We start from the raw sequence: 25,950 nt of genomic DNA on the forward strand, positions 1-25,950 counted from the left end.
AATTCCTTAAATGTTTACATTATGGTATTGGGAATGACTTTCTGTCAGGATTAGCTATACTGGACTAGACAGACCAATAGTTAGGTTTATTATAAGTCGGTTCCTTTGCACTTGCTTTTCATCAGAATTAATTTGAAAAGTATAAACTCTTTTGTATCTACTGAACACATTGTAAAGCTTTTGTGTGCGTGTGTGCATGCTCAAGTTTTTTGTCAGATGTTTTACATTTATTACTGTGGAAGATTCATGGATGAGTTTAATTAGTATTAAATGCACAAACATTAGGATTAAATACACAAGGTTCTTTATTAGTTACCAGAAGATTTTCCTCCAATTCCAAACAAGATCTGAAATATATGTTCACTTTGATGCTCCTTCAGGAATTCTAGGAACTGGCCTAGATTCATGTGATAGTCATTCCTCAGTCCATAATCCCCATGTGCTTGAAACTGTAAATCTTCAAAACTGTGAAAGCGACGTAGGTGATCTTCATTTCCTTCAATCTCCGCACACTCAACATGCTTGCAGGAAATGTGTTTCCAGTTTGGGTATCTAATAACATGCCAAAATTCTTCACAGTTCGCTTTGACGCCTTCCACACAAATTATCCCAGGTTTTCCAGTTAAACAGAAACCAGTCAGATTTAATTTTTTTGCACAGTCAAAGATTTTTTTCCTTAATTCTTGTCTGTAGATGTGATGGCTGTAAATCCACATTCGATTAAAGAACGTTTTAACTACTTTTTCTTTTGATTCTCTTGCAGAGGAGACTTTGCTGTTTTCTAAATAGGGTGAACTATTTTCTTGCAGCCACTGCACTGCTCTCCATATGCAGAGTTCATCTGACTCCAAAGAAGCTATGTAAGAAGCAAGATCCTTATTGAGCTGCAATTGCTGCTGCCTGTCTAGAGCATCTGATCTTGCAAAAAGTTGTGGTGCTGCATGAGGATAGTCATAAGGCAAGGTCACCTGCAAATTCACTCTCTCCTGAAAACAAGATTTTAAAAAGCCACCTATCATAAAGTGTAGATTTCTAGCAGCTGTGCAGTGTTGACTAAAGGTAAAGGTATCCCCTGTGCAAGCACCGAGTCATGTCTGACCCTTGGGTCAGAGAAAACCAGTCCACATGGCATGTCTTACCCTGCTGGGTACTCATTTTACTGACCTCAGAAGGATGGAAGGCTGAGTCAACCTTGAGCGGGTGGCTGGGATCGAACTCCCAACCTCATGGGCAGAGCTTTCAGACAGCCTTTCAGCTGCTTAGCACTCTGCGTCACAAGAGACTCTAGTCTTGGCCAGTCACACAATTTTTAGAAACATTTATAAATGACCAATACCCAAGCCTAAATACCTTTCAGTTTTTCTTCATCACTCAAAAGCACAAAAAGTGGTGGGGCTGTGGCCTTACACTAGAGCATCATATTGGCATGCGGAGGGTCCCTGGTAACTTCAATCCCTGGCAACTTCACTTTTCATCTACTGCTTTCCTGCTTCTCTTCCCTGTCTTGTCTCTACAGATCTCCTTTCATTGCAGACAGAGGAACTGGTTGCCACATCTAGTGCTTTGCAAGCATTTTTATTACTGAGGCTTTACTACCAAAAACAGTGCACAGTAAGGCCAGTTCTCTTAAGGAGTTCTCCACCCACAGCCACAGCTAGGAGAACTGGGGACAATTCTGGAAAGCAGTGACACCACCCCATATGATTAGTCCGAGATACGTAATTCCAGAGAGAAGTGTGAGGCATGCAGTTGCTTAAGCAGTAGTTCCCAAGCATTCCGAAACAAGATTCTAGATCTACTAGGGTGGGTTTTTCCCCCCGATACCTACAAGTTCCATCATATTCTGCTCTGAATATTAAAAAAAGAACTTTCCATTCATTAACTGAATAGGTTTATATGTTTTATAATAGCCCTGTTAAGTGACCAGCTGTATTTCTAGCCATTTCACACATTGTGAAGCCCCAAATTTGCCATCGAGCCTTTAAGAATCTCTTCTTCCAGCTTACCCTATTCTTCCTGGCTTCTAGACCTTCCTGCGAGTAACTCCCAACACACAGTTTGAGAACCACTAACTTAATGTGCATTTCTCAATTGCAAGGGCTGTCTAGGATATTGGCTCAAGATTATCTCTGCCTGCAGATACTGTTGTACTGGCACGAATGTTTAGGATCAAGTTCCTTCTTCAGAAGGAAATAAGGCAAATCTGTCAAAGCAAAAGAAAACGCCCTGAGCTACACTCACCAAAACAGACGGTCTTACCTTTGATTCATCAATGGCAACAGAAACCATATATTCAATCTTATGTGGCAGAGCTTCGCTCACATTGTTCAAGTACTGCTGAACATTAAGAAAAGTGTTGTCATCCTGAAGGGTAATTTCTCCTTTTTTAGGGAACATGGAAAAAAGCATTTCTAGTTCTGACATCTGGAGCTCAATATTTTCTTTCACTGTCCCAGCCATTGTTACTGATGTGAAGCCAAATACCTGGAGTCAGGAGAAATAAAATCAATAACACTTCCTTTGTGGCTATGTGTTGATTTCAGGTCAAAGGAGTTCAAAGACACATTTTACATCAGTAGAATCAATTCCAGTTATAAATGCTAAGAAACATGAGTGTGCTGTGGTGAATATGGAAAGTCACACCAAGATAAACATTTGGAAGTAACAGGCCTGGTGCTACTGTTATTTACATGTTTAGTCATGCTCTGCTTAAAGTTACATATACGGATGCTCTTTAAGGACCAGATTTCTTAATTAAAGCTGGATCTACACAAAGCATCACAATTATTCTTCAGGCTTCGAGAAACCCCAGAAGTGGCACAATAATAAAGAATATAGTTGAGAAGCATAACTGTGCACATGCCCACCTGTGGCCCCTCCCCTGCCTCCACTAAGCCCAACATCGGCCATTTTGGGAGAGGGACAGGTTGACATAACCATATATGGTCATATCAGCTGATAAATGTTTAATAATTTTTTTAAAATAGTATTTTATTATTGTTTAACTTCTATGCTGACTTGTAACAACAGTGCTCACAACAATAATTCTAACAATACCATTAAAAAATGAGCCTCTTGTGGCGCAGAGTGGTAAGGCAGCCGTCTGAAAGCTTTGCCCATGAGGCTGGGAGTTCAATCCCAGCAGCCGGCTCAAGGTTGACTCAGCCTTCCATCCTTCCGAGGTCGGTAAAATGAGTACCCAGCTTGCTGGGGGGTAAACGGTAATGACTGGGGAAGGCACTGGCAAACCACCCCGTATTGAGTCTGCCATGAAAACGCTAGAGGGCGTCACCCCAAGGGTCAGACATGACTCGGTGCTTGCACAGGGGATACCTTTACCTTTACCTTTACCATTAAAAATCATCACCCATTTTAACCTTACCTCCTATCTGCCAGATGTCTTAAACTGGAAAATCAGAGGAGGGGTTAAAGACCTTTTCTCAGCCTGGCCTCAACCAGATGCCTGGTGGAAGAGGTCCTTCTTGCAGGCCCTGAGGAACTGGGTTGAGGCCAGGGATCTCCAGTCTATTTAAACTCACAGAGTGTAATGCCCTGTGTGGGGCACAGGCAGTCCCTCAAATAAATTGGGCCCAAATCACAGATGGCCTTAAAAGCCAATGCCAAAACCTTGAACTTGATCCAGTAAGCAACTGGTAGCCAATGCAGCTGCCTCAGCACTGGCTCTGGATATGGGTTCTCCAAGTTGTCCTTGTGAGAACCCTAGCTGCTGCATTTTGTACCAGTCGCAATTTCTGGGTCAAGGACAAGGGAAGGCCCATGTAGAGCGAGTTACAGAAATCCAGTCTGGAGATCACCGTGGCTAGATTTTCCTGGGACAGATAGCAACTAGTAGCCTTGCTTGGGGTAGGTAGAAAAATGCCAGCTGGACTACTCTAGTATCTTTTGCCTCCATAGAAAGGGAGGCATCAAAAACACCCAAATTCCTGGTGAAGTGCCTGGAATAAAAAATTAACTCCCACCGATTCGAGAAGCCCTTCTAAGGCCATCAAGAAACCTGAGGGTTGAGAAAGCCTGGCATAGCGAATGCAGCAAGCAAACAAGCCACAGATGCGGCCCCAATCTCCCACCCGTGATTACCACCACTAAAGAAAAATATTGCTGTGAATCCAATATAATCCAACATGACCTCAGGGCAGTTTAAAAAGCAATGAATTGTACATGGATACGAAAGGCACATGTATTATCTTCATCATGAAGACTTCATGTACATATTGTTTGCTTAAAGGACTGATTCACAGATACAACTGCACTACTTAATGACTGCAAAGAAAGAACATCTCTGTGTGAATGGAGCATTTTAGGCATAGCATTTCTAGCACGGACATTTCATGGAATCAGACAAATGATAATTTCCAGTTGAATCAGGTCACACTGACTCCCCAGTAATGTCTGTTCTGTCAAAGAATGAAACTAAACAAGCAATTGATATTTGAGATAGTAGAATGGGCTGAACAGCAACAAGGAGAGGGAAATCAGTTTTTTAAATATATCAGCAGCCCACAAGCAGCACAGCTGGAAGAAACGTGGGGTGTGGCTGTGCTAGATCATCTCAGGATTCAGTGACCAAACACTATTGCTTATGTTGACTGGGCCCAAGGACAGGAATTAAACGGTGTTGCTCAGGAGTAAGAATACCGAACAAGATCTAGAACTGGGGAGGGGGAACTGATCTTTTCTCACGAGCCTGCTGAACAGGCCATCCTCCGGCCTTGTTCTTATGAACAGCTCCCAAAGGGGATTCAATGGGATTCCTGAAATAGAAGTCTATCAGTGCCTGCTAGTCCCGGTGACTGAAGGAGACCTCCCCACGAGGAGGCAGTCAACCTCTGAATCTCGAAGCCAGGAGGTAACAGCAGGAGCCGGCTGCCTGCAGGGCTAGACGGACGGCCGTTCTGACCCAGGAGGGCCCGGAGGCCCCAGCAGGCACCAGCTCGTTTGTGCCCGTTGCCCAGCCGCTTTAGATGGGGGGGGGGGGGCAGACCGGAGTCTTATTGGTCCCGAGAGCTGCACGAGCCTTGCTGTCGTGCAGACCCTCCCGCGCCCCTGGCGGCATCCCCAGCCGCCGACTGAGCGCCACGAGGCTCGAACTCCCTGAGCATGCGCGAAATTAAAGGGCTGCCTCGGAAAGCGGCGGAAGCGCGGCTCTTTCTGGAGGCGGCCCGGAGTCGCTCGTGGGCAGGCGCAACAGACTGCCGAGGGATGGCACAGCCGTGGCTGCGACACCAGCTCTCCAGCAGCCCTGGCCCCTCCGAAGAGAGCAGAGGCAGCCTTCCGGGAGAGGCGGAGCGCCCAGCGCCACCTGCGCCACCTGTTGCGCGCCTCCGGCAGTGGAAGTCTGCTGCAGAACGCGGGAACATGCTTCCCCCCCCCCCCAGGGCTTGTCCTTCCTTTTTTTGGGGGGGGGGGGGTGAGGCATGTTCACCCCCCCCCCCCGGCGTCTTCATCGAGGCTCGCCTGCAGGCTCCGCTCGCTACCTGGCTGTGCGCGCAGCGGCCCCGGGCTCTGGGCAGTCCACGTCCTCTCCGGCCGGCCAGGCTCCGGGCCGCGGGGGGGAGGCGAGGAGCTGCCCGGGAGTGCCGGGGCGGGCGGTGCTGCTCTCCAAGGCCGAACCCCTTGCTGCTCTCCCCCCGGGCGAGGCAGGCGGAGTCTGTGGAAGAAGCGCCGCCGCGATTGGGGCCGAGGAGGGAGAAAGGGCGGGAGGCGGGACCGGCAGGAGCCGGAAAGGCTGGGCGGCGAGGCAGCCACGTCCGCGGGCTGAGCGCGGGGCAGCGCAGGTAAGCCGGTGGGGCGGCGCTGGACTCCTGGGCCCGGCAAAGGGGACGCGGGGGGGAGGAGTCGCTTCTCCGCAGACCCCCCCGCCTGGCCGCGCCACACTGCTCGCCCCAGCCCTGCGTCTTCTTCGTGGGCAAGGAAGGGTGGGCAAGGAAGGGTGGGCAAGGGGCTGCAGGCGCAGGGCGGGAAGAGTAAGAGTCTTTTGGAGTTTGTGGGGTCAGCGCAGCCTTTCTCATCCTACAGATGATGGTTGAGGAAAATAGCTGTGGACACACCCACCTGAGGCCCTCCCCTTGTCACCCCCTCCAGGCCCCTCATTGGCCATTTTGAAAAGGGGGGTCAACATGACCACACAGGGTCATATCACCCAATCAATGTTTAACAAAATTTTAAATATATATATTAAAAATAATTAACTCCCACCCATTTGGGAAACCCTTCCAGGGCCCTCGGGAAATCCCAAGGTCCCCTGAAACCCTGGAGGAGAAAGCCTGGATTAATGGTTCAGTATTTGTTAATATGGTTTCAGACCAGCAAAGTGAAAATGTTCAAAACAAATGTCTACGTGGGCAATCAGCAGCTGTAAAAGGAATATTTTATACATTAAAACAGCAAGAATGATTAAAATAAAATACTTAGTCACCCATTGCTGATGTGTCTTATAAGCAACAGCACAGAATCTCACACCTTAAAAGCATATGTTGGGATACTTTGATGGAGAGTAGCAATCTGACATATTCTGAAACTGGACAGAATGGGAACCTGTTAATAGTAGACAAAATAGTCCTGGAATGAACCACTCAATAGAAGGAGCAGCAGGGTAAGACATGCCATGTGGACTGGTTTCCTCTGACCCACAAGGACGCACCCAATTCCACAAACAATCTTTTTGTAGTGATCGTCCAGCCCAGCAGTGGGTAACACCTGGAATCTGGCTCTTTAGCCTTGGAATTTGATTGTTTGCTTGCTGGAGTCAGTTTATTGACTTCCTTAATACTCTGCTTGTCTTCCCAGTAGGGACCTGAAGGTGCTTACGTTGTTCTCCATTCACTGGAACTGAAGCCACCACGAAAGCAAGATTGGCCAACATAATGAAAATACTGTTGGCAGTAAAGGGAGGCAAAACAATGGAAATAATGCCCTATAGAGCCCTGTTAACTTCCACCATCTCATGATATTCAGTGCTTGTCTGAGGGCTTTTTTATATTGTCTGAGATTAATTTAGTCTGGTTCAGTGTACAAATAGGTGTAAGCCCCTCCTCCATCTACTGGTTTTAAGTGTCTACATCCTATACCAGGCTTTCTCAACTAGTATTTTGTGAAACCCCGGGGCTCCTTGATGGCCCTGGAAGGATTTCTCAAATGAGTGATAATTAATTTTTTAATATATATTTTAAAATTTGATAACATTTATTGGGTTATATGACCATATATGGTCTTGTTGACCCATTCCCCCCTCCCATGATGACCAATGATGGGCTGGGAGGGGGTGGGAAGGGAAGGGGACCCCAGTTGGGTATGTATACAGCTATATCCAAATGTAATACATTAATTAAATAAATCACATTCTGCATGACTGGGCCACATCGGGGGTTCTTGAAACCACTTCATGGGTTTCTCAGTAGTACAAAGGCTGAGAAAGGCTGTCCTATATGTGTGTGTGTAATATGATTCTGGTGTAAGTGAAGTTTTGATCATCTCCTTTTAGGTTTTGTTATTGACTACGTGCACATCTTGAATGCTAATAGTACTACTATCATTTTCCCTTCTTTTCAGGAATGGACTTCGAAACTGTTACAAAGTACTCAGCATTCCATAGTAAGCCTCTGGGGCTTTCCTCTCAATATGGAACGGCCGGATTCCGTACCAAGGCAGAGAACCTCAATCATACCATGTTTCGCATGGGCTTGCTGGCCGTGTTGAGATCCAAGCAGACCAGATCCACAATTGGAGTAATGGTTACGGCTTCCCACAACCCAGAAGTAAGCGAATGAGCAGTTCAGCTAAGGGACAGAACGGTTAATGGGAATAATTCATTAATGAAAGGGATCTTTGAGATCTTTAGCTACACTGTTGCCTATTTTGGGATTTATAGAATGGGAAGGTGAGCTATTCTAGGCCAACCTTGTCAATTTTAGCTAGGTAAAGGTAAAGGTATCCCCTGTGCAAGCACCGGGTCATGTCTGACCCTTGGGGTGACACCCTCTAGCGTTTTCATGGCAGACTCAATACGGGGTGGTTTGCCAGTGCCTTCCCCAGTCATTACAGTTTACCCCCCAGCAAGCTGGGTACTCATTTTACTGACCTCGGAAGGATGGAAGGCTGAGTCAACCTTGAGCCGGCTGCTGTGAATGAACTCTCAGCCTCATGGGCAGAGCTTCAGACTGCATGTCTGCTGCCTTACCACTCTGTGCCACAAGAGGCTCTTTTTAGCTATGTAAAAGGTAAAAAGGTAAAGGTATCCCCTGTGCAAGCACCGAGTCATGTCTGACCCTTGGGGTGACGCCCTCTAGCGTTTTCATGGCAGACTCAATACGGGGTGGTTTGCCAGTGCCTTCCCCAGTCATTACCGTTTACCCCCCAGCAAGCTGGGTACTCATTTTACCGACCTCGGAAGGATGGAAGGCTGAGTCAACCTTGAGCCGGCTGCTGGATTGAACTCCCAGCCTTATGGGCAAAGCTTTCAGCCGGCTGCCTTACCACTCTGCACCACAAGAGGCTCTTTAGCTATGTAGTAAACCATTTTTCACCAATTCCTATAAAGTATGAATCTACAGAACCTCTTCAGCCAGCTTATTTTATTGATGAACTGAGCTGATGTTTCAGGACCCAAAGATGTTTAGATTTCGCATGATCTACAGTGGAAACCTATGCCGAGTTTTTCCAGTTTTAAACCACTGAAGTCAGTAGATATAGGCTGAAGTAGTACCCAGCTTGCTGGGGGGTAAACGGTCATGACTGGGGAAGGCACTGGCAAACCACCCCATATTGAGTCTGCCATGAAAACGCTGGAGGGCGTCACCCCAAGGGTCAGACATGACTCGGTGCTTGCACAGGGGATACCTTTACCTTTACCTTTTAGTCTGATATAGGGCTGCAAAGGTCACCACACAAGGGCTTAAATCCTATGGTTTTCAGCAGCACTTAAGCATGCCCAGGAGATTTTATTCTAATATGCTACATATAAATCCTATATTTCCTCTGTTTTAAATATCAAGGGACAAAGTTTTCCATCTCCTCATTTGGATTTATCTTGATTATTTGTAAACTGTCAACAGATTTTAATGGGCTTTGGTTACTCAGTTCTTGCAGTTCTTCCTCCTATCCTGTCCCCCTCTTTCTGCCCTAAATCTATAGAAAAACTTACTTTTTAAAAGTAAGCCTACCAAGGACATTAATTGTAATTGTCAGAAAAGGGTTGTCTGTTTCCAGTGTATGTGGTTGGCCAGGTTTATGCAGTGGATTGTTAAAGTTTGAAGAACAGACAGTTCTTACTATGACACTATCCCTCAAGCCAGATTTTTCTCCAGTTGGAAGTTGTTTGCTGTCTGGGCCTAACATGGATAGGAACTGTCTTTTGATTCAGGGGTCATAGAAATGAGTGGTATTTGCTTGCCTCACCTTGCTGTATAGTAACTCCAGACCTGTTGACAGCAGTGTCACCTTCCCAGAGGCCAACGGATAGCTAGATTGTGTTTCAAATTGTGGCCATGTTGGAAAAGGGTCAACTTTATGATGTAAGATAACTGGTTGATATTTGACATATATAGCAATGAATTCTTATCTTCTCTCAAGGAAGATAATGGTGTGAAGTTGATTGATCCTTTGGGTGAAATGCTGGCACCTTCCTGGGAGGAACATGCAACATGCTTGGCCAATGCAGAAGAACCTGAACTGCGGACTGTGCTGATTGATATTTGCCAGAAGGAAGCAGTGGACCTTCAGCACGATGCCTTTGTTGTTATTGGCAGAGATACTAGGTAGCTATAAACCTGGTTAAAATTTTTAGAGAAATACATAATGTAAAAATTGAGTGGTGCCTATCCTTGCCAGAAAGGCCCTTATTTTATGAAACACTAGAGGCAAAGCCCATTGTATGTCTAAATACAATGGGCGCTAGCCTTTCCGCGCAGGGAGCCCCTGGCAGCGGCGCGGAGCGCTGGTGGCCCCAGCTCACTCACCGGCTGGCTGGCGTTGAAGTGCTGCTGGTCCAGCTCAGTGACGACTCGTAGATCTCGGCGCGCGGCCACAGCTTGAGCTCCTGCTGGGCGGTGCGCTGGTTGGCCTTCTCCCCGCGGCTGGCGGGCGGCTCCGGGGCCTTGGGAGGCGTCGGCGTCGGCTTCTTGCGGCAATTCCCACCCTGGCAAAGGGAGCGAGGCTGGCGGGCGGCTCCTGGGGCTCAGGTGGCGGCGGCTTCTGGCGGTGATTGCCGCCCTGGCGAGGCTGCTCCGCCGGCCGGGAGAAGGCTGGCCGGGCCACCCCCCACCCGAGGCTCTCTGGAGCCTTCTCCCGGCCGGTGGAGCAGCCTCGCCGTGTCACCAATGCGGCGAGGCCGCTCCGCCGGCCGGGAGAAGGCTGCCCGGCCCACCCCCCACCCGAGGCTCTCTGGAGCCTTCTCCCGGCCGGCGTGTGTGGTTTCAACAAAAGTGACCTGTCTCTTTCTTCCAGGTCTAGCAGCAAGAAGCTTTCTGAGTCAGTCATTGATGGTGTATCTGCCCTTGGAGGACAATACCATGGTATGTTCTGAATGCTCCGCTAAAAAGAACCTCAGTGTTGATGGAAGTTCCTTCTTTGTTACATAATGTTCAAAGCCATTGTGTCCTTAAAAGAGAATAGTGTCAACTTTGACAATTGTGACTTTATTTTACTAGACTACGGCTTAGTGACAACACCACAGCTACATTACATGGTTTGCTGTCGAAATACTCATGGGAACTATGGGACAGCAACGATGGAAGGTTACTACCAAAAGTTATCCAAGGCTTTTACAGAGCTTACCAAACAGGTGAAGGAACCTTGTATTTTGGGGTTGCAATTGGACCTATACTTAGACACCTTTAGAGAAGGCCCTCTGTACCTATGTGATTGCCCTCCGATTAAGAACCTCATGAGAGTGCTGCTTCTAATGTGAATGCACTGCAGGGCAAAATGGAATGGGTGCCCTTATAGCTGTGGGGATTACTTTATTTGGATCTTCCTGATAAAGCCTACCATTGCTTATGTTTTAGAATATTGTTTTAGAAACAAGCTTTTCATTCTGAATGAGTTATATGTAATGGGTTGGATCCAATGGAACTTTCTGCTGGTGGAAGTGGAAGGATAGTTTTTTTTCTCCCCTCTCCTCTTCCCTTCAAGCTATTCCTGGTGTCCTGTGCCCTGCCCCACCAGGGAACAGATGTTTAAAGTGCTTGGGCTGTCATGGGAGCTACTGCTGAGAAGGTTGTTCTCTATGGGCAGAAGCCCTTGCAATTGTAGAAAAGCTGGGCTAGATCCAACCCATTATATCTTGCTTTCAAAACTGTGACAACTTTTATCATCTTATGCATAGAAACTCTAGGAAGTTACCCTGGTTTCATGAAGAAAGGTAGAATAAGTGTCCAATTGACGACCATGAGACTTGGCCCTTAGTAAACACAGTTGCTTCCCACCTGATATAACATAACTGAATGGATTTTGTACTTTATGGCATTGAGTTCTTTGCTTCAGTACACTGCTTGTGAGTGGTTGGAAGGGGGTGAGGGGGAGCTATTCTGAGGTCCTTGTTTGTGCTTCCTTTCCTGCAGGCTGCCAGTCAAAGGGATGGTCATGTGTGCCTGAAGATAGATTGTGCCAATGGCATAGGGGCTCTGAAACTCAAAGAATTGGAGCCCTACCTTCCAGGATGCCTTAGGATACATATAGACAATGATGGATTGAAAGGGAAACTCAATCACTTATGTGGAGCCGATTTTGTGAAAGTGCATCAAAAACCTCCTGTGGGTATGGAATTACGAAATGTTTATACCTCCTTGTGCTCTCATAGAACTTTTAGATCAGAGTTCTTGGTTCTGAATAATTTGGTTTTGTCTGCCTGCTTGTAAGGTCTGGAAATGAAGACAGGTGAGAGAAGTTGCTCATTTGATGGCGATGCTGACCGAATAGTTTACTACTATATCGATGCCGGTCGTTTCCACCTTTTGGATGGAGATAAAATAGCAACCCTGATCAGTGCCTTCCTTAAAGAACTTCTGGTGAAGGTAATTGTTCGCATCCATTGCATGGTTAAAGGTGTCAATGTTGACTGATGTACTGAGAGGCACAGAGGAGGGGAGGCTGCCAATTCCCCCCTCTTTCAGAAGTGCCAACTGAAATGCTGCTTCTAGGTGACAGGGGAATATTGGGGCCCCCAAAATAAGGGACACATTTGGGACTCTCCTATGAGGGGGGGGGGGAGTAAGAGAAAATTCTCCTTCTCTTGCCGCTAAAGAAGCCTAGATGGATTTAAGCTTATATCTATTATTCAAACAAAATGGTGAAAGCATCTACCAGATTACTAGTAATGTGTACAAATAGGAAATGCTACTCTCCGATGTTGTGTGAGACGTATTTTCATTTTCTCCCCACATGAAATTGTCTTATAATGAGATGGACCAGAAGTCTTTCAAGATCAATATTGTCTACTCTCTGGTAGTAGCTCCTCGAGGTCTGCAGTACAGATCATTAACATTGCTACTATAAGGTCCTTTTCAAATAGATTGAGCCTGGTGCCTTGCTCAGGCAAAGCAGATGCTTCACCCTTGAGTAAAACCAGGCCCTCCCAACAAAGGAGTCTTCAGCTGTCTGAAATTTAAGAAATGATGAGTGTTCTAGGGGAGAATGGGGCAGTAGGAGTTGCAGCATCTGAAGAGGCAGTCCTTTGTTGGATTTGAGGGTGACCTGCCTCACCAGTGTGGAGAAGTGCTGTAGCAAAACTAGATGGTGGCCCCCTCCCACCCTTCCTTTGCCATAGCTTGATGAGATGACCCTTCCCTTGACCCAGCGCGGTCTTGATAGGGACTACATAGTAGAGTTGATGGGAGAAACGAAATGTATTTGCTGCTTAGCTTTTTGCAAAGGTGAAACGTAGGATAACAGTTGATAGTAAAGGTACACTGTTGGCCTTTGCCTGTATAGTTGTTTTCTTGTATTCAGTTTTGCTTAAGTTCTGGAAGTTTAGCTTAAGCACAGTCTTATGCAATGTGAAATGTTATTACGTGTTTGTAAACTGGAATGTGTGTACTGCTACTTTGTTCTTGTGTTAATACGAAAATTGTGTTCCTCCATTCTTTCAGACTGGGCAGACTTTAACACTGGCAGTGATACAAACAGCATATGCCAATGGGAGTTCTACACGTTATTTGGAAGAAACCATGAAGGTAATTAGGTTAACTATTATATGCCACCTCACTTAAAATCTCAGTGAAAAATAACCCAACCCTAATAATTGGTGGAAGAAATAATTTACAGAACCTTAATTGCTCAGTTGATTCTTCTGGGGACCAAAAATTGCATACAGTGGCATAGATGGATAGGGAGAACCTACCAAATTTAGCTTTTCTGCATTATTAGTCAAAATCAGCACACATGTTTTGAGGCCTAGGAACCTTTTCATTCTGTAAAATCATAAATAACATTTCTCAATCTGACCTTCTGTTGGCTGGACTGAGTCCACAGGCTGTAAGGGTAAGAGTGGAGTTCTGTCATTGATAGGAGGTGAATGCTAGCCATGTGCACCCAGAATTATGAGGCTGTAGCTGTGCTGTGGATTGCTCATTCCATCTGTCTGTCCCAGGTGCCTGTCCACTGTGCCAAAACAGGAGTGAAGCACTTGCATCACAAGGCCCAGGAGTTCGATGTCGGAGTTTACTTTGAAGCAAATGGTCATGGCACTGTAGGTATTGTGGCTCATGCCGTCTCTTTGTCTGCTCTTTGCTGTTGGCTTCATACCTAGGCTGGATAACAGAGTTGCTTTTTGGCTTGTTGTACCTAGCCTCTTGTGGCGCAGAGTGGTAAGGCAGCGACATGCTATCTGAAGCTCTGACCATGAGGCTGGGAGTTCGATCCCAGCAGCCGGCTCAAGGTTGACTCAGCCTTCCATCCTTCCGAGGTCAGTAAAATGAGTACCCAGCTTGCTGGGGGGTAAATGTGTACCCAGCTTGCTGGGGAGATCCAGTTTGGTGTAGTGGTTGGGAGTGCGGACTTCTAATCTGGCATGCCAGGTTCAATTCTGCACTCTCCCACATGCAACCAGCTGGGTGACCTTGGGCTCCTCATGGCACTGATAAAACTGTTCTGACCGAGCAGTGATATCAGGGCTCTCTCAGCCTCACCCACCCCACAGGGTGTCTTTTGTGGGGAGAGGAATGGGAAGGCGACTGTAAGCCGCTTTGAGTCTCCTTCAGGTAGGGAAAAGCGGCATATAAGAACCAACTCTTCTTCTTCTTCTTCTAAATGGTAATGCCTGGGGAAGGCACTGGCAAACCACCCCGTATTGAGTCTGCCATGAAAACGCTAGTGGGCATCACCCCAAGGGTCAGACATGACCCGGTGCTTGCACAGGGGATACCTTTACCTATATCAAGTTTTCTAATTGTTTCTTTTCAGGGAGTGCTTTCAGGTTTCTCTCTTTCTGCTTTGTAAAGCATAGAATTTGGGTTATGTTTCGGTTGATAATTCAAAAGGTGGATAGGAGATTGGAGTGAAACCATGAAAACAATAAGAAGAAAACTGGTGTAATCCTGGAAGATCTGCAGGATTTGGCTGGGATGCAACACTATTCAACAGCAACAGTGTTTTTAAGGGATAGGTCCAGTTTGTCCTCATGAAGTGCAAATGCTTTTTTGTTGTTAGGTGCGAAGTTGTGTCCGACCCATTGCGATCCCATGGACAATGATCCTCCAGGCCTTCCTGTCCTCTACCATTCCCCGGAGTCCATTTAAGTTTGCACCTACTGCTTCAGATACTCCATCCAGCCACCTCATTCTCTGTCATCCCCTTCTTCTTTTGCCCTCGATCGCTCCCAGCATTTGCTAGTAATAGCTATATTTCAACAAGCTAAACGTCTATGCTGCTGCTTTACGATTCCTCTAGGTATTATTCAGTAAAGCTGCAGAAGAGAAAATAAGACATCAGGCAGAAAATGAAAAAGACAACCGAAAAAGAGAAGCTGCAAAAATGCTTGAGAATACAATTGATTTGATAAATCAGGTAAGCACCCCAATGTCCATTTCAGTTTTGCATCTGGATTCATAGCATTAAGGTTTTCAGAGGTGTTGCCAAATGTCTGTGTGCTGAATTGGATGCAGCAGGTGAACTTATGATGGGTTAGACTTTGGATGTAGTTAATAATCCAGGGCATGCCTGTGTTGCGTAATTATAACCAAACTGGGAAAGGCGGTGCATGTTGAGTTTCAACAAATTGGGGGTTAGAGATTCTATGTTCCAATTTCCAACATGCCCTTTGTCCAAGTGATTGTCATTGATCAGAATGTGTTAAAAATACGACTTTCTTTGGATGGAGAGTAGTAGAGACCAGTGTGCAATTTTTTTTGTTTTGAGTTCATGAATGAACACTTGAAGCTGCCTTACACTGGTCCATCAAGGCCGGTATTGTCTACTCAGACGGGCAGCAGGTCTCTAAGGCAGGGGTGGGCAAACTTTGGCCCTCCAGATGTCCATGGACTACAATTGCCATGAACCCCTGCCAGCAAATGTTGGCAGGGGCTCATGGGAATTGTAGTCCATGAACATCTGGAGGGCCACAGTTTGCCCACCCCTGCTCTAGGGTCTTGGTTGTCAGTGGCACTCATCCCATCATGTGAATTTAATTCCTAAGAAGCTGGGGAGCTCTTATTCCTAACGATAACTCTGGGGGGGCCATTCTGTGCATCAACAAAGGTGCCCTGACACTCCCAATAAGCCCACCCATTTAAAACTAGGTCTGGAATATGTGCACTCAGCTAAGCTCCTTTTGCAAACTGGAAACAGTTCACATCCAGCCAATTGAAGTGAGCCTGTTTTGCATAAAAATGAAACTTGCTCCTGTGACAATTGTAGAACAGAGAAGGTGAGCAGAGTTAGTTTGGACTGCATGTGGATTTCCCTGCTGCACATGGGTCGTGTCTCGGAACGATTGCCAGGCACAGTCCAAGCAGCTGCATCACTGTTTATTAATTTATCGTACGGCGTGTGTGTAGTGTAGCTAGGAGATCCAGGGATTGCTTGGCAGCCAGGCAAGGAACATCCAGAGGTGGTGTTTAGATTCTGCAGTATCTGTTCCAGTGGTCAGTTCTGAAATAGCCTGTCTCTTCATATTAACTAATTCTCTACACCAAGATCCTGCCTGCTTAGGTATAGCGATGCAGAAACAGAATCTGTTGCTAAGAAAGTTGCTGATAGGCTTCCCACATGGAACAATAGTCCTGTGAACTAGCAATTTTTAAATACACTGAATTGTGACCAAGTGGATGAGCAGCTGATGTTAAGGCTGTCTCCGCTGCACTACTTTCCTTTTTCTTTTTATGTACTAGACAGTTGGAGATGCCATCTCAGACATGTTAGTGATTGAAGCCATCTTGGCTTTGAAGAACTTCACAGTACAACAGTGGGATGCCATGTACACAGATCTTCCAAACCGGCAACTCAAAGTGAAGGTGAGCAGGAGGCCAGCAGTCTTCAGGAAAGTTTTCAGTTACAGCACAGGGTCATCTTGGGGATCTACTGCAGAGGAGGCTCTCTTTCCTGACTGTTCCTTGTTTTCAGGTCAGCAGTTGAAATGCTGAAGCATTTTCTGTTCCTAGGAAGTAGATAAACCCACATTGGCTTTTGGGCCAAAGCAGAGATGATCTCATTTCTCTTATCAGTCTTGTTTTGGATTGCAACTGTGCAGATAGAAGAGATGGGATTAACCCTTCATCTGTCTGTTCAGTTTTGCTAAATTGAAACTATGATTGTCCTGCTGCTGCTACCTTAAAAGGAAAAAGACATGTATTTCCCCCATCCCTTTAAAAACGTTAGTAATGTGGGGAATATCGTTTTGATTGGCAAAGCTGAACAAGGGGCTGATTGGATCCTCAGGTGGGCAGGTCTCCAGAGAGGTGGCATATACATTTTCTGGATAAATAGATCTGTATCATGACTGCCCACAGAGTTGACCCTTGACAGAACAATGGAGACGTGTGATCACTGTGTCTGCTTTAGCCCTAGAGTGATGCGTGTTTGTGGCAAGGATTTTTGCCCTCCCCGACTTGCTCCTCAGTAGTTGGTGTCTTGTTGTTTGGCTGTGATCTGACTTTGTTGGTGACGGCTCTTTGCATTGCTGAAAGGCACAGCGAATGACTTTATTGTACAGAATGCCTTGGCAGAGGGAGCTTTTTGCCCTCATGCTCAGCACGCTTTTCACCATGCACATTGACAGCAACCCATTCTGCAGCTAAACATCCTGATGATTGCTTTCTAGAATGACCTTCAAAACTAATCATTAGGATGGTGAGTCTAGAACCTAAATTGCATTGCTTGAGGAATCACCAGTTGGGCCACTGAAGGTGCCGTAGATGATCTCCCTGTGGTGCCCCCCCCTCAGCTGCGTATGTGTGCATCACTCCCCCCCTTGTGCTTTAAAAGTAGCTTTAGAATTTTCCCTGTCCTGTTTGATCTCCTTTGCAAGTATGCCCCTGTCTGTGTGAATCTTGCAGAAATGGCAGCTTGGAAGGTTCTGAATAGGTCTGGAATATTCCCAGTGACCTTGTTGCTCTGCAGGTTCAGTTGTGAGAGCTGGGTCTGGAGGATGACAGATGGACACAGTCGGAGGAACAGCTTGCTTGTTTTAGCAAAGGCAATGAAGAGAAGGGAAATATGGGTCAGGGCAAGAGCACTCGGAAGAGTTAGCTGGTGAAGAGCACAGCTCCGAAAAGTTCTGCAGGGTTTGATAATCCACAGAAAACGTGCCATGAAGTCTTCACATCTGAACCTTCTTTCCTTCCCTGCTGAATGATTCTGCTTCTTAAAATAGGATGTTTTTTTCATCCTGTAGTTGCTGCAAAATCCCTAGGTCCCATTTAGAACTGTAATGAATCAACATGTCTTGTTTTCCTTCACTGCCTTGGCTTTCGGTAGGTTGCTGACAGGCGTGTGATTGACACTACCGATGCTGAAAGACAGGCGGTTACACCCCCAGGGCTGCAAGAGAAAATCAATGCCTTGGTGAAGAAGATTAAATGGGCCCGAGCTTTTGTTCGCCCCTCCGGAACAGAAGATGTCGTCCGAGTCTATGCTGAAGCAGACACACAGGTCAGTACTGGAGCCCTTCATCCTTTTAGCGCACTGTGCTCAGGACGAATGTTAAACGTCTGCAGGAGGCTCCTCTGTAGTTTTCTCCTTTTGCAACTCTTGTTCAGTTTATACGCCCTCGGGTTCAACTGCTGGTGGGCTCGGTCCAGTCGCCTCCGGTGGTCCTTCGTACCTGTCCTTGGCCATTACCGTTCTGTTTTTCATTCCCTCTTGGATTTCTTTGTTGGGTTAGAGATGACCAAACAGTGGCTCTCCGGGTATCCATGGACATGCTGGCAGGGGCTCTTGGGAATTGTAGTCCATGGACACCTGGAGAGCCACAGTTTGGCCACTCCTGGTTTAGGTCATGAATATAATCCCACGGCTTGTGTTCTTGTAACTAATGGGGGGTGGTGAGGCAAGTGGCTGACGAAAAGGTCTCTTTGTGTGCACTTCTGATAAACACATAAGCATGCACATGCAGGGGGAGGGACTTGTCTCCTTTCATCTGTCCCTGCACTGATTTGTGGCCTTTCAGGAAGATTAGTTTTCTCCCCAATTTGGATTTGACTTCATAAGTATCACATTGTTGTATATGTACTGGGCATATATATCAAGTGAGACAAACATACATCTTCCTGCACGTGCATTCATTATGGAACAGCAATAAAGCTGTTTCAAGTGCCCTGATGCAGAAAATCTCCAGTGGTCTCCAGTAAGGGTATACAAAAAAGTGTGTGTGTGTGTGTGTTTTTTTAGTTTAGGTCTATTGGACACCCCAAAATTCAGTATTTCGGAAAAATCCTGGATCTGAATACAAGCTTGGTATTGAAATGTGGGTGTTTATTTTCTTTTCTGAAATCCTGATTTTTTTCAGATCCAAAGGACCTGAGAAGAAAAAAACGGATTTTTTTTTTTAGAAAGGCAATCCAACCCAGGATTAGCATGTGGCAGGGAGAGACCTCCATATCACAAGCATACCTGATGTTGTAAGCCCACGTCCTGTTAGTGAGGGCTCCTCAGAGAAAGAACCTTGTCAGGAGTTCCCAATTCCACCGGAGCTGCATGGGAGCTTAGCCCAGCCAGATGCTCAATAGGCAGAGAGCTCTGACTAGCAGAAGGGAATGGAGCTACATGCATATCTGGTCTTAGACCCCAAAGTTGTTGCAGAATCTCCTTATTCTTCTGCCCAGCCTCCAGTTGCAGCACCATGTCTTGTTAGTCCACCAGGCACAGCTGAGCCAATTAAGCCAAGTGGCTATGTGCTTAAAGAGGGTCCAAAAGGCACCATGTCAGGTTAGCAAGACAGTTGCTGACTGCAGAACTTTGGGAGTTATCAGAGTGAGGACAGAGAGGTGACTGACAGCCTAAATTAACTTGGGGCCGGGAGACCTGAATTGTAGATGCAACTTTGGAATTACCTGTGATTTAACTCTCCTGTCAGTGCCCTTGGACTGCCTGAATAAACTCTTGACTCACTGGACGGTCTGACCTGGCATTCTCTTTTCAGATACTTATTCTTCTTGGCAGCACGTCTGTGCTTCCTTTCAGCAGAGAGATGAAATCTGAGACTAGCACACCTGAGAGGATCAGCTGAGGTGGCCCCATGTGACCCCAGTTGATCAGTATAGCTGCATATCTGCTAGTAAAGGTCAAACACATTGAGCTTTTATTTGAGCTCATCTATACCAGTAGCTGAACAAATCAGAGAATTGATAGTCACCTTAAGTTATTATTAATAACTGGCTTTTTTTTGTTTTTGCTGAATTCAAACCTAGTCCCATCTGATCTCCAAGTAAAAAAAAATCTCTCCTTTGTAGCTTCCTGCTCTGTATGTTATTATTGTGACCTCTGCTCCAGCCAATTTTTAAATTCCATTTTTACACACTGTATCTAGTTAATTTCTGGCTACAAATGACTTAAAGTCACCTTTACTCTACCTGTTCAGTCTTTCAGGAACTTTCCAGAAGTTGCTTTCAAGAAGTTGCGAATATGAACTGAGGATCTGGGTTAAATATAATCTCTTCATTCTATTTTAATTGTTTTCACTTGTAGGAGAATGCTGATAACCTTGCCTATGAAGTCAGCCTGGCTGTATATCATTTAGCTGGAGGTATAGGAGAAGAACCCAAGCCTGTGGGTTGAAGGCATCACTGTTCTTCAAGATAAAATGTAAATTGTATTCTTGATTTTTCCTATTTCTGTATTCTTGTCACATGAACATGTAGTACACAATAAATCTCAAATAACTTGATTAAAAATCCCATTAGAAGTGGTTGCTTCATGTTTGGAATTTTGGGGGATTAGTGCATTTTACACCAAACAATTAGTTGACACTACAGATGTTAGCTCTAGCAAAGGCATACTCTCTTGAGAGTGGATCTAGAAAAATACAGCAGTAAAACTTTGACTGTTTGTACAGTGCTAAGCTTTGGCCTTGAATATTCAGTCTTATTGCCCATGGAGAGCCCCAATAATCTGCTATTGCTTGCTTTTTCTACTTGGTCTTGATCAATTGCCATCTCCTGTCCCCATCTGGCTTTTGTTCAGGAAGGTCCTGTAATCCTCAGCGTAGTCTGTGTTGGTGGTCAAAACCCTCTTCTACTTTTCATGTACTAAAAAACAAGGACGACTTGCTAAAATCTGACTGTTGAGTTGAGCTGATGTGGTCCTCATAATATTTATCCATGTAGGAAAAAAAATATTCGGTAGGTGATTGGGTTATGCTTCCAATTTAAAATATATTTTATGTTACTAGGGAACAAGAGTAGCATATTTGGGGGTGGACTTTAGGGGTACATGCTTGGGGCCATGCCCTAAGGCCAGCTTTCTCAGACAGGGTTTCGTGAAACCCTGGAGTTTCTTGATGGCCCTGGAAGGGTTTCCCAAAGGATGGGAATTAATTAATTTTATATATTATTTAAATTTGTTAAACATGTATCAGGTGATATGACCATGCATGGTTATGTTGACCCCCCCTCTCAAAATGGCCAATGATGGACCTGGAGTGGATCGAAAGGGGAGGGGCCCTAGATGGGCATGCACACAAATGTACTTCCCAACCATATTCTGCATGATTGTGCCACTTCCAGGATTTCTTGAAGCCTAAAAAACATTTCAGTGGTTTCTCAACAGTAAAAAAGTTGAGAATGACTGCCATAAGGGGAGATCTGCTAGCATATGCCCTCATCCAGCTTTTCTCTGAAGCCCAGTAAGGGGCACACAAAACTTAAGCTGAAGACAAAAGGAAGGCTGTAAAATATATATGGTGCCTTTAAACTTCCGATGTCCCCTAAATACCCTAACCTTCTGGAGGAGAAAGAGTTTATTGAGTCCCTTTGGAAAATCCTTCCAGCACTGTGGCTATGCAATATCTGCAACATACCCAAGACAGAAGGGGTAAGAGGAGTGAGTGTTTGGGCCCATATGGCATATTCAAAAGAAAGGAAAGGTCTAAGTTACTGAATCAAAGAGGACAACAGGTGTTCATCTATTAACATCCTCATTCCCTGTTTTAAGCCAAGTAGTTGGCTACAGAATTTAACTGTGGGGGCCCCTTCCCAGCCCAGTAACTAGGGCTACCCCTAGCACCTGTCTCAGCTGTTGTGGGCTGACTCCCCCTTATGGAGAGTGCCAAATGGGTGGTGGGGAGGAGTGGAGTCTTCCTCCACTGCCTCGTCCCAGGGTGCTGGGCTGGGGTCTGTCTCCAGCGTCAGTCTACCACTGCCTTGCTGTCTTCCTCCTTTGTCTATCCTTCAATTTCCCTCTTTCCCACTCCTGCCATCTCTCCTCTGCTTTCACTGTCTCCTTTGTCTCCTCTGCATCTCTTCTCCGCTCTCCTCCCACTTTCAGCATCTGGCTCTGGCCCATCGTTTTTATGCCTCCCAGCATCCTGTGCCCCGCCCTCCAAGGGCTCAAAACCCCTGCCCTCCGCCTTGGTGTTGACAGCTGCCCTGCCTCCATCTTGCTGAGGCATCCAAGGGTTGCACCCGTCATCAGAGTGAGGAGCAGCTGCCCCCCGCAACAGCCCAGTTCCACGGTCCACCGGTGCCACCCACCCAGGCTTAGCATTGGCTGCTGGGCCAGGAACCGCTGTGATGGGTCACATGGGTGACCCCAGCATGGGTCACAGTCACTGCGGCACGGTGGGGAGGCACCGTGGCCAGTCCTGCTGGGCTCTTTGCCACCCCAACAGCTACAGCGGCTTGGGTGAGTTGGGGTGGCCTAGAATACACCGTGCCAGGGAGTCTGGCCTCCCACCCGGGACTCTGGGGGGAGCGGGACAATAACAAAGCCTTGACAGCTTTCAAAAAAAGTGTGCAACTTGTATTGTCGATTTTCTGAACAACAGAACTCAAGATGACAAACAAAATGTACCATAAATATTAGGCACCATAATCAATATGAGCCAATGATATTAGAACTTGATTCAGGCCACATCCAGAACTTATTTACAGATATTTAAATTAAATACATCCTGAAGTTTACATTACATACAAAGTATGAAAAAAGGAAACTATACACTCTGGAAGGATGGAGTGGTTGCTGCTGAAAATACCTTACATTTAAGAGGAACATTTTGCTTTTGATGCCTTATGTCTTTATGACACCTTCCAGAAAGTCCTTCTCTACCATCTCTTCAATTTTTTGCCTTGCTTTACTGGAGAATGTCTTCTGGTTCTCCATTTTGATGTCCTTGTTGGGGAATGAGGCTGGGTGAAACATGGGGCTCCCCGAATGGACAGCGCTCCTGCTGGTGACTTTGCTGTTAAAAACTTGGCTCAGGACATTGAAGAAAGGCAGAAGCTGCTCAATGCTGCGGATGGCACAGGTGGTCAGGAGCAAGTGACCAGGGTCCCAATGGAGTGTTTTCCCTGAGCTGTCCTCTTCTGGATTCTTCTGTGATAAGTACAAGGAAAAAGCACATAAGACCCAGCAGTGCTACATTTGGACGGGAAGTCTTTCATCATTAAGAAGCAGGCGGGTTGAACCCAGCACACTTCTTCCAGTTGGCAAAAGCTTAGAAATCTATCAGACAGCCAGATATCCTTCTAACTCTCTAGGATCAGGATGTGACAACTGGAAGAAATTAAAATTTCATGGGATTAAAATTAATCCCACAAGCCTGTTCTCTTTAACTGAACTTGCAATTAAAGAGAACTCCTGGTCCTTTCAGTGGATGATGTTTGACTTCTGTACAGAAACTACATGTGGGCAAGAGCAGAATTCCACAATATAATGGGATACACAACTATTAAATAGCTATCTACCTCTAACTTGCTATTCCAGTTCAATGTAGTGGAAATTTACAACAGAAAACAGAAGTATTCATTCCCAGGTGCAATCTCCCCTGCTGGATCTGGGACAAAATGTATCACAGATGCAAACTATACTGAATGCAATTCCACAATGATAGACATATATGCAATACCTTTGCTCTTTTTCGCAGCAGTTTTGCTAATCGGACCACGTACGGCTTGAATTCCCTTTGGTGGGTGCCTTGCCTTCGAACCTCCAACCCTGAGTCATCTGAAACTTCTGGAATAAATGCCCAACGATACCTGTTAAAAGAAGGGGGGAAAAGGCAAACTTACTGCAGCTGAAACCTTCCCCTCATCTTCCAAATGGCCATGGAATATTTATATAAAACCTATGTATTTCTTAGTGGAATCTAAATATGTATGTCTCAAACTTGCAAATAATAAAATGATCAATTCATATACATTAACTAAAACCCAGGAAAGCTTGTGGCATAGTTTATGTCCTCCCCATTTCTGAGACAACTCTGAACTCTCTCTTGATCCCTATCATAATCCACTTGTTATCACCATGTTATTTTGCAACAGCCCAATCTGTGCTAGTATCTGCTAAAGGTGGTCCCTTCCCCCATTGGCATGGGGGCTGTGCCTCCCTGTGCTGCTGTCTCACTGTTGTTAGAGCACCGAGAAGGAGAGAGCATCCACAGGGACTCCCCTCACAGAACAGCATCACAGTAAATATGGGCAGTTTTCTTACAGGGAAGGACATCTACAGCACATGTGGATTTTAGCTAGAACCAGCTACTTACATCTGAAACTGAGGAAGATTTTCAGAGGGCAATGCCAGGGCTAGGTCCAGAAATTTACAAGCTGACAAATAAAGGTTTAACCATCTCTGGCTGTTATAGGATGTCGAGAACCCGTTGCCTCCCGTGTATGTGGTTTCCAGGCCGGCCACTGATGGGCCTGAAGTTCTACAATTAGAATTTCAAGTTATTACTAAATAATAGATCATTTTATTTCACCGATTTAACAGTCATGCCTACACATCATAAATCAGGCTGAAAAGCTTAGAGAAATTTCCCTTTAATCTAAAATTCTGCATAATGAAGCATCTTACATTATCCTCCTAAAAGCACTCTGCAGAAGTACTTGCATTAGGCAAAGCTCTGGTTTGCTAACACTAGATTCTGTACGGACAATTTTGCTTGAATCATACTTACAAATTTGGGTCACCCTGTTTGGCATATTCCTTCCTCTTAGACCCACAGCATTTCTAATTGTCTACTCTTGTGTTAGAATTCATGGTGCTTTGGAAAGTGGATATTTTAAAGGAAGGAAGTGGGCAGAGATTGAACTGAGATATACCCAAATACAGCTGCCCACTTATCTACAGGGGAGTTCCACAAATACAGAAAGGCTTTCACCCTGGCTAGATGTTCAGTCATGCCCTCGGCAGACTTAGAGGGCAGATACAGAAGGCTATGTTCCTCCTCCCTAAAAGAAGTGGAGATGACTGAACATATTTTCTTCCGCTGCCCGTTTTACAATCTCGCATGAGCCAAACTTATTCACCCACTATTAGACACAATGCCACATCAATCTAGCGCAGAGTGGATTAGACAACTTCTGTTGGATGGAAAGCCTCAGATCTCTCTTTTGATGGCAAAGTTTTGTGCCCTTGTTATTCAAGCTCGATGAAAGGACAGGGAACATGTGTAAAGTTCCAGAAACTGGTCCTTTGACCTATTTAAAACCCTTAAAAGTTTTAAAATATTTTAGAATATCCTTTTCAATTTAAATTTTAACACTTAACTGACTGATCTTTTATTCTAAAGTACCATAAGTTTATGTTCACCAAACTTGTTGTCTCAGGAGGTATGCTGTCTACCTGGTGTGAGAATCAAGAATGTCACAGAAAGGGTGGAATGATTTGTAAAGCCCAAGGCCACAAATCGCCTCCTGCTCATTCATGTGGGAACAAATGATGCTGCTGGGTGCAGTGTGGAGCATATGAAACGAGACTACATGGCCTTGGGAGGAGAAGTGAAGGACTTGGGAGTGCAAGTTGTCTTTTCATCAGTTCTTCCTGTTAATGGCCGTGGCTTAGGGAGGGAAAGAAAAATAATGCAGATGAATGACTGGCTATGTCACTGGTGTCATCGGGAAAGTTTTGGACCATGGATCACGCTACTGTGATGAGGCTCTTTAATCAGAAGATTCTTTGCACCTCACGAAGGTGGGAAGAAATGTCTTTGCAAAGAGTCTTGTGGACCTGATGAGGAGGGCTTTAAACTAAGTCCAACAGGGGAGTGAGACCTACATTCAAAGCCTAGTTCGATGACGATAACTGTAGATGGGAACACCGCAGATATAAAGGGAATGCAGGGAACTATTAACTTACAGGAAAGTTCAAGAAGTAAAAGCCTGGGGTACTCATATGAAGGATAACAATGTCTCTACACTAATGCACAGAGTATTGGAAACAAGCAGGAAGAACTAAAAGTCCTAATAAAGGAAAGGGGACTATGATCTGATAGGGATTGCAGAAACCTGATGGGGTAACTCTCACAACTGGAACAATAGGATTGAGGGGTACCATTTATTTAAAAGG

At 45.6% G+C, this 25,950-nt stretch overlaps 3 protein-coding genes across 10 annotated transcripts in view; 1 reads left to right on the top strand and 2 right to left on the bottom strand.

Annotated features, from left to right (window-relative positions):
• Positions 1 to 287: 287 nt before the first annotated feature.
• Positions 288 to 10,268, bottom strand: RWDD2A (RWD domain containing 2A). Of its 5 annotated transcripts, none has more exons than XM_077305760.1 (3): positions 9,975 to 10,268; positions 2,260 to 2,484; positions 288 to 986 (listed from the first exon to the last, which is right to left on the bottom strand). In XM_077305760.1, exons 2-3 carry the CDS (start codon positions 2,458 to 2,460, stop codon positions 309 to 311), a joined length of 879 nt encoding a protein of 292 aa, XP_077161875.1. In that variant the 5' UTR covers positions 2,461 to 2,484; positions 9,975 to 10,268; the 3' UTR covers positions 288 to 308. The 5 variants fall into 5 exon arrangements, with proteins under 5 accessions (XP_077161875.1, XP_077161892.1, XP_077161866.1 ...); XM_077305777.1 differs by lacking the exon at positions 9,975 to 10,268 and adding an exon at positions 5,496 to 5,649; XM_077305751.1 differs by lacking the exon at positions 9,975 to 10,268 and adding an exon at positions 4,846 to 5,437.
• PGM3 (phosphoglucomutase 3) lies at positions 5,645 to 20,342 on the top strand. Its single transcript, XM_077305732.1, has 13 exons — positions 5,645 to 5,795; positions 7,570 to 7,775; positions 9,589 to 9,773; positions 10,462 to 10,529; positions 10,665 to 10,798; positions 11,577 to 11,772; positions 11,875 to 12,029; positions 13,104 to 13,187; positions 13,604 to 13,702; positions 14,902 to 15,018; positions 16,341 to 16,463; positions 17,926 to 18,099; positions 20,134 to 20,342. Exons 2-13 carry the CDS (start codon positions 7,572 to 7,574, stop codon positions 20,221 to 20,223), a joined length of 1,629 nt encoding a protein of 542 aa, XP_077161847.1. The 5' UTR covers positions 5,645 to 5,795; positions 7,570 to 7,571; the 3' UTR covers positions 20,224 to 20,342.
• Positions 20,343 to 22,382: 2,040 nt separating this feature from the next.
• Positions 22,383 to 25,950, bottom strand: part of DOP1A (DOP1 leucine zipper like protein A) — a 76,963-nt gene continuing 73,395 nt past the window's right edge. For all 4 annotated transcript variants that reach the window (XM_077305814.1, XM_077305795.1, XM_077305820.1 and 1 more), the window contains 3 exons: positions 24,146 to 24,310; positions 23,510 to 23,639; positions 22,383 to 22,977 (listed from right to left, as the gene is read on the bottom strand). In XM_077305814.1, coding sequence (XP_077161929.1) covers positions 22,672 to 22,977; positions 23,510 to 23,639; positions 24,146 to 24,310 — 601 coding nt within the window. In that variant the 3' untranslated portion in view covers positions 22,383 to 22,671. The remainder of the gene's footprint in view (positions 22,978 to 23,509; positions 23,640 to 24,145; positions 24,311 to 25,950) is intronic.

Source organism: Paroedura picta, chromosome 1 (assembly GCF_049243985.1).
Source record: "Paroedura picta isolate Pp20150507F chromosome 1, Ppicta_v3.0, whole genome shotgun sequence".
Lineage (NCBI taxonomy): Eukaryota > Metazoa > Chordata > Lepidosauria > Squamata > Gekkonidae > Paroedura > Paroedura picta.